The sequence below is a fragment of the Aulonocara sp. 'chitande type north' Nkhata Bay genome, linkage group LG7 (assembly GCF_057382095.1).
Source record: "Aulonocara sp. 'chitande type north' Nkhata Bay isolate Kocher_YH1m ecotype deep benthic linkage group LG7, A_spYH_male_GT1.1, whole genome shotgun sequence".
Lineage (NCBI taxonomy): Eukaryota > Metazoa > Chordata > Actinopteri > Cichliformes > Cichlidae > Aulonocara > Aulonocara sp. 'chitande type north' Nkhata Bay.
In genome coordinates, this window is record NC_141350.1 from 15,400,202 (window position 1) to 15,415,731 (window position 15,530).

Below are 15,530 nucleotides of genomic sequence, written 5' to 3' on the forward strand. Positions count from 1 at the left end.
TAAGCTCTTGTTCTGCTCTGTTTTTATTTATTAAGCTAATGCTAAGATTGAATGTTAACGCGTGTGAACTGGCATTTAGCGGGGTTGTGTGATTCAGTAGGAGGAGACGGACGTCTTGCTGGCGTGTCAAAGAGGCCCCTTCTGCTGGTGTGCTGAAGTTATGTGTTCACGTGGGAGCACGTGGAAAGGACGACTGTGAGTGCTGCTGCCATGGCCTGCTGGTAGCCGTGACCCAGTTTCCCCGCTATCCCCTTGAACTGCCTGGAGGTGTGAGTACTGTTGTTTGCACGTGCTTTTATTTTTACTGCTTGGCAACAAGTGAAGCGACCATATTGTTTTAGGTCCCAACGCACCCGAGCCACGACTCAGGCCTGCAACGAGGGGTTTGCTAGCAGAAAGACTGTAGCACTTGAGGTGTGTGTGTGTGTGTTTGGTGAGAGCGCGTGAGGGCCCACAATATTATTTGATTATTTTGTTTCTGTTGAGGTAGATACCTTACCATTGTTTAACAAACTTTATTGATTTTACTTATTTCCTTTGTGTTGTTAATTCAGCATTCACTAAAGTGGAGTTAACTTTATAATTGACCTGCTTGTGTGTGATTTATTTCCATATAGTGTAGTTTTATTGCATATTTAATACCATAAGCACGACACAGGAAATCATTCCTGCCTGTGGCCATCTCCCTGTACAACGCATCCACTTAACACACTGTTTGCTGCTACAGCTACACATGTTTCTTTTCCAAATATTTATTTATAAGTGACTTATGTATGTATGTATGTATATATTGTACTATTCTTAGTTAGCGTATTGTCTGTCTTGTCTTAATGTTGGTTTAAAATGGAGCACTGTAACAAAAAATAATTTCCCCCAGGGATCAATAAAGTATTCTGATTCTGATTAAAAAGGGAGTATCAATAGGAAAGTAACAACAGGAACCCAGGGCCCCTCTCAATAGAACGTGGGATGGGTGTTACACATAAATATTAATGAAGTTCTGTAGAACGCTTTTAGTTGCAACAAAGGAAAGCTGTAAACTTGTTGTTGTCTCTCTCTTTTAAACTAGTGTCACCTTCTGTAGTGATACCCAAAGCAAGTAGTTTCTCCACCTATTTCTAAAGAACAGTTCCTGGTTATGATCCTGTTTTCATACAGCACTGTGCAAAAGTCTTGAGCCAGCACTCATTTTTTTATATTTTGCTTCCAAGGAGCAACTCTTTTAAAATGGTCTTGAGGAATACTTCTTCAGGCTTTGTGAAGGTTTTCTAAAGTTTTTCTTTGGATATTGGCTGCTTTGTCCCCAATTTCAGTCCAATCTCAGTCCTGAGCCACTTAATATGGACATATGAATTATTCAAGCACTTAATTCAAGGGACGAACTAGTGTTTTACCTACACATACAATAGACAATTTTGCAAAGAACCAGTATCAATCTGTATCTTTAAGTATTTTGTTAGTGGTCACAGTGGAAGGGTGGTTATTAAGCCATTCTTAAGGAAGGGAAACTGCTACCCCTTTTTACAGGTGTGGTGTGATCAGGAGAGAGGAATAATAGTGGGTGTCTAGGCCACCTGTTTAATACACTGGAGGCTGGTTTAGTGTTGTGGTTCAACTAGTTTGGTTATTTGTTGAGTCCTTTTAAAAATGTAGTTCTTTATAAATTCAGTAGTCAAAAGATCAAAGTTACCACATAATCCACTTTAATGTGAGGCAACATTTGTGCTCCTTCATTAGCTGATCTCTTTGGGTTTCCCGACTCTTGGGTCAGGAAAAAGCAAACACATCTGCACTTGTTCTTGTTGGTTACTGCCTCTATATTTCAAGCTAACACATATTAACCTGGCTGTGTTGTTTTTTGTTTTTGTTTTTTGTCACAGGCTTCAGTTCCTGTGAGCTGACTAACATGTTCTCGACCAGACTCGGATATGACTAAGCGTTCAGCTTCTGGATCCTGAAACCTGTGCAGAATTTGTACATTCATATTTTTTCACAGCACTGATTTTATTTTTCCTCCAGTTATTTTTCGGAACATTAATTTACAAACCGAATTGCAAAAAAGTTGGGACACTAAAAAAAATTGTGAATAAAAACTGAATGCAATGATGTGGAGATGGCAAATGGCAATATTTTATTCAGAATAGAACGTAGATGACAGATGAAAAGTTTAATCCGAGAAAATGTATCGATTCAAAATTACACTGTGTCAACAAATCCCAAAAAAGTTGGGACAAGTAGCAATAAGTAAAAAGTAAATTTGAGCATAACGAAGAGGTGGAAGACCAATTAACACTAATTAGGTTAATTGGCATGATTGGGTATAAAAAGAGCTTCTCAGAGTGGCAGTGTCTCTCAGAAGCCAAGATGGGTAGAGGATCACCAATTCCCACAATGTTGTGCAGAAAGATAGTGGAGCAATATCAGAAAGGTGTTACCCAGCGAAAAATTGCAAAGACTTTGCAGTTATCATCATCAACTGTGCATAACATCATCCGGAACAATCTCTGTGCGTAAGGGTCAAGGGCATAAACCCATACTGGATGCCCGTGATCTCCGGGCCCTTAAACGACACTGCACCACAAACAGGAATGCTACTGTAAAGGAAATCACAGAATGGGCTCAGGAATGCTTCCAGAAACCATTGTCAGTGAACACAAGCCATCCGCCGTTGCCAGATGAAATGCTACAGTGCAAAGAAGAAGCCATTTCTAAGCAAGATCCACAAGCTCAGGCGTTTTCACTGGGCCAGGAATCATTTAAAATGGAGTGTGGCAAAATGGAAGACTGTTCTGTGGTCAGACGAGTCACGATTCGAAGTTCTTTTTGGAAATGTGGGACGCCATGTCATCCGGACCAGAGGACAAGGACAACCCAAGTTGTTATCAATGCTCAGTTCAGAAGCCTGCATCTCTGATGGTATGGGGTTGCATGAGTGCGTGTGGCATGGGCAGCTTGCATGTCTGGAAAGGCACCATCAATGCAGAAAAATATATTCAGATTCTAGAACAACATATGCTCCCATCCAGACGTCATCTCTTTCAGGGAAGACCCTGCATTTTTCAACAAGATTATGCCAGACCACATTCTGCATCAATCACAACATCATGGCTGCGTAGGAGAAGGATCCAGGTACTGAAATGGCACGTCTGCAGTCCAGATCTTTCACCTATAGAGAATATTTGGCGCATCATAAAGAGGAAGGTGCGACAAAGAAGGCCCAAGACGATTGAACAGTTAGAGGCCTGTATTAGACAAGAATGGGAGAGCATTCCTATTTCTAAACTTGAGAAACTGGTCTCCTCGGTCCCCAGACGTCTGTTGAGTGTTGTAAGAAGAAGGGGAGATGCCACACAGTGGTGAAAATGGCCTTGTCCCAACTTTTTTGGGATTTGTTGAAACCATGACATTTTGAATCACCATATTTTTTCCCTTAAAATGATACATTTTCTCAGTTTCAACATTTGTTCCGTGATTTATGTTCTATTCTGAATAAAATATTGACATTTGCCATCTCCACATCGTTGCATTCAGTTTTTATTCACAATGTGTTTAGTGTCCCAACTTTTTTGGAATCCGCTTTGTAAAATAATTTTGTATTTCAAGCACTTTAATATTTAACTGTATGACGTAAACCGAGCAGTAACTGCATGTACTGTTCTTTTGCTTCTCGCTCTTATTACATAATAATATAAAAGTCTATTAATGATCCACATCGTGAGAGCATCACTCACCCAGCTGATGACTTGGAGGAAGCGCTGTGGCAGTTTGCCAGGCTCTCCCCGCAGCAGAGGAATGTACGAATTCACAGCAAAAAGCCTCAACTTCCTGTCTTCCTCCACACTGTCAAAGCCTGCGTATTTAGAGAGAAATTCATCATCCATCGCTCACAATTAAAATTTCAATCAATCAGCATCATATCAGTGAGCAAGAAAATCACAGCAGAATCATTTGAACGTGTGGGTTTCTCACCCTCAGACAGCAGTTTGAGAAAACTGTTAGGGATGTCAGGCTGCATCATGTCTCCACCAAGAGAAAACACAGTGTTCATCGTTTCTATGAACCATTCGTTATCTGGTGCATATGTACAGTGGTTTATAGGAAAATACAAGAAATTTAACAAACAAAGTATAAAAGATACACTTTGGGCAACAGGTTGAGGTAAACCCCAGACAGGTTGAAAATCTATCAAGGAGAAAATTGCAGTGAATTTGTACTAACTCAGCATCATAAATAACATTATATTTAAAAATATTTTGTTAATTTCTGTTTACTTTCTGTCACGTGATCTCAACCTCCAATTGTTGATAGTTATGTTTTAGCGCAATATTAACTCAAAAAAGTATCAAGGGTTTCCAATAAAAAGAAACTTGAATGTTAATGTTTTCTCTAAATTCATCATATTATTGCTAGGAAGTATAAATTTACATCAGGATTTTTCAAAACCTTTTTTGTGCAGTTTCATCATGCATTCACTGTGGGTGAAGAACACTGAGTCCCCACCACATGTCCATTTGTGAAATGTCCTAGCTACTAAATATTCTACAGTGAATTGTTAGAGGTTTTATCACAAAGGGAAGTGATTGGGATCATGAGAAATTCAGCCACAAAGTTGTACACCTCGTAAAATCCACAAAGCAGGGTCAGCGGATGCTGAGGCACATAGTGCACGGAGGTCACCGACTTTCTGCAGGCTCAATCACTACGACCTGATGGAGGAGTCTGGGTTTAACGGTTGGATCATGGGCCCATAGTTCCAGTGAAAGTAAATGGTTCTTATTTATTTATTTTTTCAACTCTAAGTGTGCATTCAACATGCTTTACACAACTTGCCTCATTCACACAAGCTCTCTTTCTCTCTAACATTCACACACACTCATACTTACAGATTCATTAATTATAATACATTGTTATCATAGTTGGCATGCGGACTGGAGCAGACGGGGGATCAAACCACCACCAATTAGTGCTCTACCACCTGAACTACAGTCTCATGCTTTAGCATACCAGGACATTTTAGACAATTTGACTCTCCCAACCTTTGAACAATTTGGCCATGGCAACTCCTTCCAACATGACTGCATACCAGTGCACAAAGTAAGGTCCATAAAGACATGGATGACTGGAAGAACGTGACTGGCCTGCACAGAGTGCTGACTACAATCCAACAGAACGCCTTTAGGACGAATTGGAGGGGAGACTGCGAGCCAGGCCTCTGTCAATGTCTGACTTCACAAATGCAATTCTGGAAGAGTGGTTAAAAATTCCCATAAACAAGTTGTTACAACTGCAAAGGGTGAACTGACATCACATTATTTCCTATGGATTAAACATGGGAAGTCACTGAAGCTCATATGCCCGTGAAGGAAGGTGACCAAATACTACTTGTGGCTAAAGGGTCGTTCTCCCATCTCTTCTTTACTTTTTAAAGTTTGATTTATGTGAAATCTAACCAGAAAAGCTGAAATGACAGCCTGTTGTGACTCAGCACAACAACATAAGTTTACAAAGAGTTACTTTGAATATGAGTTTCTATGACTGTGATTTCTTAGCCGCAGCATTTTACAGCTCCAGAGGGCCTCAGGAGTGATAATGAATGAACATTTAAGAAGATTACACTTTAAAGGATATTTTTCCGCCAGTTCTGCCACCTTCCCCACCAGGTCAATGGTAGTGTGATCATCTTCACTGATACACAGAAACTCCAGCATCTTCTCAACAATGACTGTAACATTCTGGCCATTAGTGATGCGAAAGAGCAACTCCAGCGTCTACAAGACAAAAAAAAAAGAAGCCTGGTAATGCTAAAAACCTGCAACCTTACAACCTCACACGTTCAGACTACATCACTGTGAGCCTCACCTCACGCTTAATAATGAGGTCAGGGTGATCAAGACACTCTATGATGGTCATCTGATGCTGCAAGGCCAGTTTAGGATCCTGCTGGACAACGTAGGTGAGGGCCTTCAGGCCTGCAGTATCATAGAGAAAGTGTTTTTGTTAGATTTTCAACAAAGAGACATTATTTATGTACAGTCGTGTTTCTCTTTGTCTCTTACCTAGATATTTTAGATTTAACTTGGGGGACAAAACAAAGTTTCCAATGCACTTTGCAGCTTTTTCCAAAAGGTCGGACTTTGGATGAATTGTGTAAATACATTTTACACACTCGTATAAAATAGCTGGAAATAAAGAGAAACGTATATAAGTGGCTGACAGAAGAACTTAAATGGTTACAAAAAGCATACTGATTAGAAATGCTGCATACCATAAGTGATGTTATGGTTCATCTCTGCTCTTTGTAAAGACTCATCAAGGACTTCATACATGACCTCACTTGTACTATGAAGAGAGAGAACATGCACAAAATCAGTGAAGAATCGGGTGATTTTAGTGAGATGTGAAGATGGGACAAATAATATCTACCTCTGATCATTTTTTCCAAGTAAGGAGAGTATTCTGAGCAGCTGAATTTGAAGCCATGGAGCAGGAACAGTGTGATAATTAAAATCCATGGGCAGCTTTCCTCCCACCACCTGCTTCAATATGGTGACAAAACTTGGCGTCAGGTCCTTGTAAGCTTCTGGGTTCTCCTGTATTAAAGCAAAAAATAAATAAATACATACATATGTACATTTCAACAGAGTACTGCAAATTATGAGGAAACCAGTAACTACCTGGATCATCTGCAGGTAGATGTGTAGTGAGGCTGTCATCACACCAGGATCTTTGTCACAAAGAGCTTTGCGAAACTTGTTGTGGATGTGCTGAACTTGATTTGGTGCTATTAGGTAGAACTTGTACAGCGCCAGGACTGCTTTCCTTCTAATGATTTCTCTGAAAGTTTGTTCCGACAAAAACGTATTAATAAAAATATTCAAGCTCAACGGCACAAAGAAATATTCAACCATGCATGCAGGTGATGAGCAGCGTTCATTACTTTGGGTGATTTAGTTTTTCCTCCACTAGAGGAAGGATTGCAGGGATCATATCTTTGGGGAACATCTGGCTGACAACAGTCAGAGCCATGCACACTTCAATAAGATTTGTACTCTGAAGATCCTGTGAACACAAAACACGACAATCAAATATCCTAAATTCCCTTTTGGGCATCGTATGATGAATGTTGTGTAAGCCCACGCCCACCTTTAACACAGTGTTTACCAGGAGGAGCAGAAGCTCGTGACTTTCATTCAGAAATAAGGACACAGCGAGGTAACCTGAAAAACCACAAATAAACATATTTGTGACCAAAGCAGTCTAGCTTTTTCATATTTAACACTGATGTTGTAAATAAATCCATATTCTGCAACACTCTCAACACTGAAGCTTTTAAAGTACCACCTTGTGTCTTTTTGTTGTATAAATCTTTATTGTTAAATCCTCAAAAATGACAGTATTATCCTTTAAATTAAGAAAAGAGGAGGGAGTAAGGCCACGTAAGGACGCGCACTGGAACATAAATGTAAAATGATTCATGAGACCAGGTGCGGTGGGGTTTTTTATTCCTTCGTGGTATTCTTTTACATGTCGTTTTGTGTGCCAAGGATTTAGAGGAAGATCAGCAGCTTTCAACAACCAGCTGGAGCCCACCTCCTATCAGTACATTCTGTTCAGCTGACTCTCTCGTCTCATCAACACCCTTCTCTTCTTCCCAAGTAATCAAACATGAGTTATGAAACTAGACATATGTCAGAATTTGCCACAAAGGACGAAGCTTTTATTGTTCCATGCAATATTCTCCTCGTTGTCCTAACAAGTTTATGCAACCTGCCTCATCATCAGCTGCTCCTCCTGGCCTTGTGTGTAGATCATAAGAACAAATGGGCCCTGACACACGAGACTCTGAGGAATGAGTTATTTATTAAACCTACCGACTCTCTTTTCCAGAACAGTGCCTTGCTGAGCCAGTTTAATGGCATGAATATAGCTGAAGGAAGCCTCGTAGCCCAACATTTCACAGTAGATCGATCGCACCATGAGCTCCTTCATCTGCCTCTGAATCAGATTATGACAAAAGGAAGAAGTAAACACATTGGTAACTTCGTGTCTCGGTGGAATTTTAATGTATATGATTTCTTGTGCAAGACAGCAGAGAAAAACCAGGAAAGATTTACCATGGTGGTGTTGGGAGAGGACACTTGTTCTTTGATCGCCAAAAGCTCATGCTGAATAAGTTTTTCTTCCTCCTATAGAACAGGAGACAATGGGAAGTAAGATGAAATACATTGGTGGTTTACCGAATCATGCTTATTTCAAGGTAATGAGAAGTTTACAGCGAGCCAGTGATGCAAAGAAACACAAGTTTAAATGTATTTCAGACTGTGAGACGTCAAGGTTTATTCCTATAGAGTATTCCTACTGAACATGAGAATTATTTGAATTATGTCATAATGTTTTCGGCCTTGGCGATACCTTATAGAGCAGGGGTCTAAACTTAAATGAGCGTGGGCCACTGTTGGCACTGTCATCTCACTGGGGGCCACTTCAGTGTTCATGTAGTACAAAATCCCCCACAAAAAATAGAAAACACCCACAAATATTTCCAAAAATGTAGTGCGGGGTTTTTTTTTGCAAATAAACAAATTGGTACTCTCTTTCCTGCCAGACACGTGGCAACACTTCTGCTAGAATTTTCCTACTAATTTCCTACTAAAATCCTAAGAAGCTCTATTTTCTCAAAAGCTTGATTTTATGAGTAATTCACTTTGAAACAAGGGGAAATACTGGCATCAGTGGGCGAAACAGATGGCACTGTACTGTTAGAGACTTAAGAGTCTTCTGAATATTTCTTCACAGTCAAATGAATTGATAGGACTTTGAAGATATGCAATAATGGGGTGGTGGTCATTGTTACTCATGTAATCAACCCTTCAAGTAGGACGGAAACTCTTTTGGGATATTAAGATATCTTCTTAATTCAGAAAAATGGGGAAATGTTTGCTTGGAATTTCCAAGATGGTGTGAAAAGTTAATTTTGGCTGCTCCCTTTTCATAAGGAGTCTCCACAGCAAGTAGTTTTGCATGCTTAATTTGGCAGAGGTTTTACGGTGGATACTCTTCCTGAAACAACCTCAAAGGGGATTTGTATCTGTGCTCGGAAATGAACCAGCAAGCTTTTGCTTGCCAAAAGGTAACTGGAATATACAGACACACCATTTAACACCAAAGAAATGCAGTAAGAATTTCAGGTATGCAGGTTTAACAATACAAGGTTTATACAAACTGGCCACTTTATTAGTTACACCTAGCTCATACTAGTGACTAGTCACTCTCTTAATTCATGATGTGAAACTCCGATCCTACAAATACCAAAGGTGTTCTTTTGGACTAACATCTGTTGACTGTGGAGGTCATTTGAGTACAGTGACTCATTGTCATGTTCAAGAAACCGGTTTGAGATGATTTGAGTTTTGTGACATGGCGTGTTATTCAGGTTATGGAGTTTAATTGATGCTCAGTTTGCACTGGGGTGCCCAACATGTGCCAAGAAAATATCTCTCACACCATTACACCAGCAGCAGCAGCCTGAACCACTGACACAAAGTAGGATGGCTCCAAGATGTTTATGCCAAGTTCAGACCCAACCATCCAAATGTTCCAATAGAAAATGTGAAACTAGGCAATATTTTTCTAATCTTTTATTGTCCAATATTTGGTGACGCCATCCAAATTGTAGCCTCAGTTTCCTGTTCTTTTTTTCCCCTTTTATTAATCAGTTCCTCCAGTCAGTTTCCTGTTCTTAGCTGACAGGAGTGGCACCTGCTATGGTCTTCTGCAGCTATAGCACATCTGCTTCACAGTTAAGTGTGTTGTGCATTCAGAATTTAAACATTCAGGCTTGCTCTTCTGTGTTTTCTCTTTTTTGGGCAATGTTCTCTATAAACTCTAGAGAAAATCCAAGCAGAGGAGCAATCTGACAGACTGAAATACTCAGACCAGCCTGTCTGACACTAAGAACCATGCCATGATCACCTAAATCACGGATGGTCAAGTTTGAACTTCAGCGGGTTCGCATGTCTAAATGCATGGAACTGCTGCAACGAAATTAGAGATAAGTGAGTGAATACTGCTGACTACTTGTCCTGTATGCATTGAGTGCTTTCTGCCACAGAGACTAGACGTGATAAATACCAGGATCCTGTCCAAAAAACATTTACCAAAACCTCGGAAATCCCAGAAGACGAACTTCTCCAATTTGTCTGAGTTTACGAAAATGAACATGAACGCACCAGTGAGGATAAATGCGTGAAGTAGCACTGCTATAATTTGTTCTGCCACATGATATTAACATGGCAAAAACAACACAACGCCTGTAAACCAGCCTCTAACTTAGTACAGTAATGTAAGGCATCCAGTAAGTAGGTTAAACGTAAAGACATGCCTATAATGAGTTAGCACAGGCAGCTTAGCTTAGCAACCTTAGACGGTATCGTCAACTTATCTTGTTTTTAGTTCATTTCAAAGGGCAAACTCACATGTTTAGACGTTAGCTCAGTGATTCCTCTGATGAGGTTTCCTAGCTTTGAAGTAGAGGACAGTTTTGCAGACCCAGGGTGAGAGTCTAAAGAGAGGAGGCTCGGCAGAGCTGTCAGCGTCTTCTCCACAACATCGCTCATTTTGGCAGCTAAAAGCGGGCTAAGCAGCTGGCTTCTCTCTTATAAAACACACTTATTAAATCGCTAAACATCACAATAAGAGTCTCTTACATACACACATTAAATGTTACTAGTTAAACATTTAAAACGACTACAAGAGTTACAACACTGGCTCTTCTGTCGGCCATTGTTTTGAATCGGCAAGGCTTTTTGATGATGTCACTTCCGCTTGATTTGAAATTTTATTGGAAACCCTCAACAATAACAGTGGGCCCTCACTCTGCTGAGATAATAATAATAATAATAATAATAATAATAATAATAATAATAATAATAATAATAATAATAATAATAAAGAGACACGTAGGAGCGATATTCAAAACTGATTTTATTATGTTTGTAATAGTTTGATTAACAGTCCCCTGCATATCTGTACACTAAACTACAATAATTACTCTAAATATGAAATTACAACCATTGGACAACTGCATGAAAAGGAGTACATTCAATTATATGTATATATATTTTTTAATTAATTTTTTTTAACTTATTAGTATTTCAACAGTGGGGTAGCACAAGTTCAGGGTGTCTCTAGTGCACATCGAGTAGTGAGTGGCTTCCACATCTGGAAACGCAAAAAGATGTAGTAAACCATATTTTAAATTACAGGTATGAAAAAAAATCATTCATCTCATGTTTACCTATTAATGTGCTTTCTTTGCATTGATATTGATACAGTATTATATTGGCAGGTGAGAAGCAGCTGTTGGGTGCACACGTTGTTTGTTAGATGTACATTTAATATAATTTCCAAAATAAAATATTAATTTGTACCTTTCTCCATAAATCTCATTATTATTTCTCATTACTTTTGCCATTCACAGAAAAGCCCCCCTGCTCTTTGATGTCTCCTCTGAATGAATGTCCTCATTTGTTTAATAAAAAATAATAACAATAAGTAAACATGTATTTTCCTCCATGTGGGCTAATTAACACATCACATTATTGTGTCACTTCTATCCTAGACTGATGCAAGCCACTACCAATAATATTTTCAGTAATATACTTGTTTTAAACTTCATAGTTGTAATCGTAAGAACGTCTGTGCACCTTTTCTTCCCATCACATTGTAATGCGAGCTAGCCATTTGGTTTATTACTCTTTAAAATATGTAAATCTACCCTGGCCAAAACACTGGAGTATATACAATGCTATTGATGTGCCCTATGTACAATCAAAACTGAGTCTCTATCTCTGTGATTGTACTCTAGCAAACAGAAACATCAGTGTGTCTTCAGTAGGTCTGTCTACTATTTAATCGTTTTTGTCTTGATGCTTAGGCCCAGATCTGGAAGGCAAAGAAAATAGACATTACAAGATATAACCAGACAGAAACCTGGAGTAATCACATGTGCCAGATCAGATATCATACCCGAAGAGTGTGGTCCCAGGAACCTGTGCAGAAGGCTGTCCCATCAGGGGAAACCCGCAGGGTGCTGACACGGTTCTCGTGTCCAAACAGAATAGAGACCCGTGTTCCTTTGAGAACATCCCAAACATTAATGGTGTAGTCGTTGTAGCCACCAAACAGTAGCCGGCCTGGGGAAAGAGAGGGCACACCCAAAATGTTTTAGCGGCATTATCCTTAAGCTCAGTACAAACAACGGCGAAGGTAAATATTCTATATATCGTACCACTGAGCGAGAAATCAACACTGGAGACGCCAAATATGATGCTGTCTTTGGAATAGATAGCCACTTCCCTGTCTGCCCTTAGGTCATACAGGCGGCACTGTAACAAAGGGGAGTGTTTTCATTTTTTTCTGTTTTTTTATGGTGCAGTGTAATTATGATTAATTATCTGCAGCACGCTGCACATGAAAACTGGCTTCACCAGTCAAAGGTAACATGAAGAAATCAATTCTTACTGTAGCGTCATCCGATCCAGATGCAAAAGCGTCTCCGCTGGGATAGTATCTGTTAAAATACAGACAGCAGTAATAAGAAATCAATTTTTAAAGCTCTTACATGTAAGATTTGAATACTTCTGACTTATAGCAACTCCTAGTGGTAGCATAAGAAAATGAGACTCCAGATTTTAACATTTTTGTTTGCAAACAAAAATATAGAGGCCATTACAATAACATAAAATATGTTATGATAATGCACACATGATGAGGCCTTTAAAACACTTCCTTTTAATGCGTAATTATAAATAGAAAAGGCACTCATCTTTACACTTACCTTCTCTACACTTATATTCAGGAGCCATTACAAGGGTGTGACTTACCGTACGCTATTTATGTCTGACTCGTGAGTTTCAAAGGACTGAATACACTGCCCTGAACGCATATCCCAGACATTGGCCTTCTTATCACAGCCCTGCCAATGAAAGCAAAGCAGAAAGTGTCAAAAATTTCAGTGTTTAGCCTCTTTAAGTAAGCTGTACCGAAAGCTGTGCAGAAAGTGTCCTCACCCCCGAAACAAACGTGTTTCCGGTTTCAGATGGGGCCAGATCCAGACACAACACGTCTGCAGCGTGTCCATGGAAACTCTGTAACAGCTGCCCACTCTCAACATCCCATAATGCACATGTTCCATCCCCGCTGGACGTCAGGATCTTGAATGCATGCGGCAAGAGAAAAAAAAAAAGAAGTCGTTACAGGCTATCATGTAGTTGTAAATGGACTGCCTTTGCAGTGTGACACCTCATGTGACCAGGAAGTCAAACTTGTAAATTATTAACAAAGTATGGGAGCTCTCACTGGAATATAGAAGGAAGTGATATCTGATTGAGAGAAAAATAAAAAGGTAGCTTGCAGCTACTGTTTCCACAGGCATTTTACCCATGATCCTCAGTGGTTTGTGGATGTTTTTAGAGTGTGGTGACAGTTTTCTCACCTGCATATCCGAGTTGGTGAAGCTACAAGCAGACAGGTAGTTTGTGTGCATGGCCACTGACTTCTTCTTTGCAGCTAAGTTCTCATTCTTGTCCAAAGACAGAGGATAAACTGAGCATTTATTGTCCAGGCCTCTGCAACAGAGAAGCTACACACTTTACCACAAAAACAAAATACAGAAAAGCAACAAAAAATACAGCAAAATACAACCAGATCTGGATCATCATAGAGAGTAACGCACTCACCCACAAGCTACAGCGCAGCCAGAGGGGGCATAGGCACAGGCCATCACCCAGGTGCAAGGCATTGTCACAGCATGTTCCTATAAACATCAGAAGACAAGGCTTTTGTGCTCGAGCCGCACAGGGAGAATTCATTATCCATAATCAAAGCAGAACAACTAGCTTTGGTTTGTCCCATGTAGAAAACTTTAGAAAACACTTTTACACAATTTCAGTTTTTATCATCTAACTCTGATGTCTCCTTCATAAAAACAGGACAGTTGGATTTACCATCAGCACACAATAGATATATTGATGCACAAATCCTATGTGTCACTCCTATCTGATCTAAAAAAAAAAAATTCTATCTAAAGCAAACTTATTACCATCATGGAAATTTATATTATTTTTATTGTTATCGATTCAAAAGCAAAAAATACAAATATCTAAGAATACGTGACCCATGAAAAGTAAAAGTTACCTTGTTGGTGGTGAAAGCGTCCCACACAATAACTTTTCCATCCTGTATCAAAAGATAATAAAGGTTTGTACACTTTTAAAACACATGCCACCAACAACAAACTTGCTCTGCAGTCAGCTGGAAACGAGACTAGGGGTTTGTGACCTGTGAGGAGCTGACGATCCTCCTCTTGTCCTTGCACCAGTCCATGCACAGAACTTTATTCCCGTGCCCCTTCAGGGTCCTCCGGGTCTTCATGACAAACTGGCCAAGCCCCTCCACCTTCTCTGCCACCTGATGTACTGCACAAACACACATGTATATTATACATTAAACATGTCCCCACATTAACACTCGTGGCAGCAGCCAGGATTAAACTACAGCAGGCCCATCTAAATGGAGGAATATTGAATTAATCTATTTTTAATCTGCCATGTCTCAGATAGCCCGAATCACATAAAATATGCATCAGAAATGACCTGTGCTTGATTTTCACGTTTTTATTTCACACTCTTGCTTTAATTGTCATATTGTTCAGATATTATGAGTAAAATATGAGTAAAAATAAATCAATAAATAAAAAGAAAGAAAGTAAAGGAAAACAGTCCATGGATGAAACATGGATGAAAGTATTAGGCTATGAAATGGGGAGGCAAACAAAACAGCCTGCCCCCGTCTCTTGACAAATCGGTGACATCGGCGCCGATCGGATCGATAATCTGCTCCGCCAAATCCCCCATCTCCGGTAACACCGGCGATCTTTGACTTCTGGCGGAGAAACGTGAGGCTATGAGGAGACGCTCGCTGTTATCCGTCCCGTCACAGGGTAAACGCAGGAATGAATCAGGGCCTCTCCATTTTTTTTAGCACTCACGCTCGACATCGTGCAGCTTCGCTCTTTCCTCCTCCAGCTTCGACTTCAGCGTCTCCGACTCCGTTTTGAGGTGAGCCAGAGTCTCGTTCAGCGGTACCTCCTGTGTCGCCATTTCAGGGGTTGGAGGGGATCTCATATATTTCCTTTGAGCAGGAAGCGATCGGCAGCGAAAAGGCTTAGAGCAGAGCTAACAGCTGATGCTGCTGTCATGACGTCAGAGGGCGAAGATGCTCCTCCAGTTTCCAGGGGAGGAGGATCCTGCATCCCGGTGATGCTGCCGCACACACACACACACACACACACACACACACACACACACACACACACACACACACACACACACACAGGATGCATCCCCTAAGCAACACTACACTCAGCTTAATAATGCATTTTTTTCACGCTGCCCACATGAAGAGAAGGGACAAGCTCGTTTGCCTGAAAGGCATTAATGTGGCAGAGGGAGAGGGAGAGAGGGCTTTCT

At 40.2% G+C, this 15,530-nt stretch overlaps 2 protein-coding genes across 3 annotated transcripts in view; both read right to left on the reverse strand.

The window, feature by feature from the left end:
* Positions 1–10,815, reverse strand: part of ap4e1 (adaptor related protein complex 4 subunit epsilon 1) — a 17,934-nt gene extending 7,119 nt beyond the window's left edge. The window contains exons 1-13 of the mRNA XM_086298869.1: positions 10,476–10,815; positions 8,115–8,186; positions 7,872–7,995; positions 7,144–7,217; positions 6,938–7,059; positions 6,675–6,834; positions 6,424–6,590; positions 6,266–6,339; positions 6,057–6,179; positions 5,860–5,969; positions 5,625–5,768; positions 3,970–4,078; positions 3,732–3,850 (exon numbers count right to left, since the gene is read on the reverse strand). Of these exons, the coding sequence (XP_086154995.1) occupies positions 3,732–3,850; positions 3,970–4,078; positions 5,625–5,768; positions 5,860–5,969; positions 6,057–6,179; positions 6,266–6,339; positions 6,424–6,590; positions 6,675–6,834; positions 6,938–7,059; positions 7,144–7,217; positions 7,872–7,995; positions 8,115–8,186; positions 10,476–10,616 (1,539 nt within the window). The 5' untranslated portion in view covers positions 10,617–10,815. The remainder of the gene's footprint in view (positions 1–3,731; positions 3,851–3,969; positions 4,079–5,624; positions 5,769–5,859; positions 5,970–6,056; positions 6,180–6,265; positions 6,340–6,423; positions 6,591–6,674; positions 6,835–6,937; positions 7,060–7,143; positions 7,218–7,871; positions 7,996–8,114; positions 8,187–10,475) is intronic.
* Positions 10,816–10,966: 151 nt separating this feature from the next.
* Positions 10,967–15,311, reverse strand: gnb5a (guanine nucleotide binding protein (G protein), beta 5a). 2 transcript variants are annotated; one of them, XM_086298928.1, is made up of 11 exons: positions 15,050–15,308; positions 14,341–14,477; positions 14,197–14,238; positions 13,740–13,816; positions 13,496–13,628; positions 13,071–13,214; positions 12,885–12,976; positions 12,523–12,571; positions 12,290–12,386; positions 12,028–12,194; positions 10,967–11,943 (listed from the first exon to the last, which is right to left on the reverse strand). In XM_086298928.1, exons 1-11 carry the CDS (start codon positions 15,183–15,185, stop codon positions 11,932–11,934), a joined length of 1,086 nt encoding a protein of 361 aa, XP_086155054.1. In that variant the 5' UTR covers positions 15,186–15,308; the 3' UTR covers positions 10,967–11,931. The 2 variants fall into 2 exon arrangements, with proteins under 2 accessions (XP_086155054.1, XP_086155055.1); XM_086298929.1 differs by lacking the exon at positions 10,967–11,943 and having other exon boundaries at positions 12,022–12,194; positions 15,050–15,311.
* Between the last annotated feature and the right edge of the window lie 219 nt (positions 15,312–15,530).

What these genes read in the sequence shown, in the direction of transcription:
- gnb5a (XM_086298928.1), bottom strand. Translation starts at nt 15,185, where the DNA reads ATGAGATCCCCTCCAACCCCTGAAATGGCGACACAGGAGGTACCGCTG. An exon ending in GAAACACGTTTGTTTCGGGG is followed by an intron (nt 12,977 to 13,070) that starts GTGAGGACACTT and finishes TTTCATTGGCAG; the next exon opens with GGCTGTGATAAGAAGGCCAA. An exon ending in CTGGATCGGATGACGCTACA is followed by an intron (nt 12,387 to 12,522) that starts GTAAGAATTGAT and finishes CCTTTGTTACAG; the next exon opens with TGCCGCCTGTATGACCTAAG.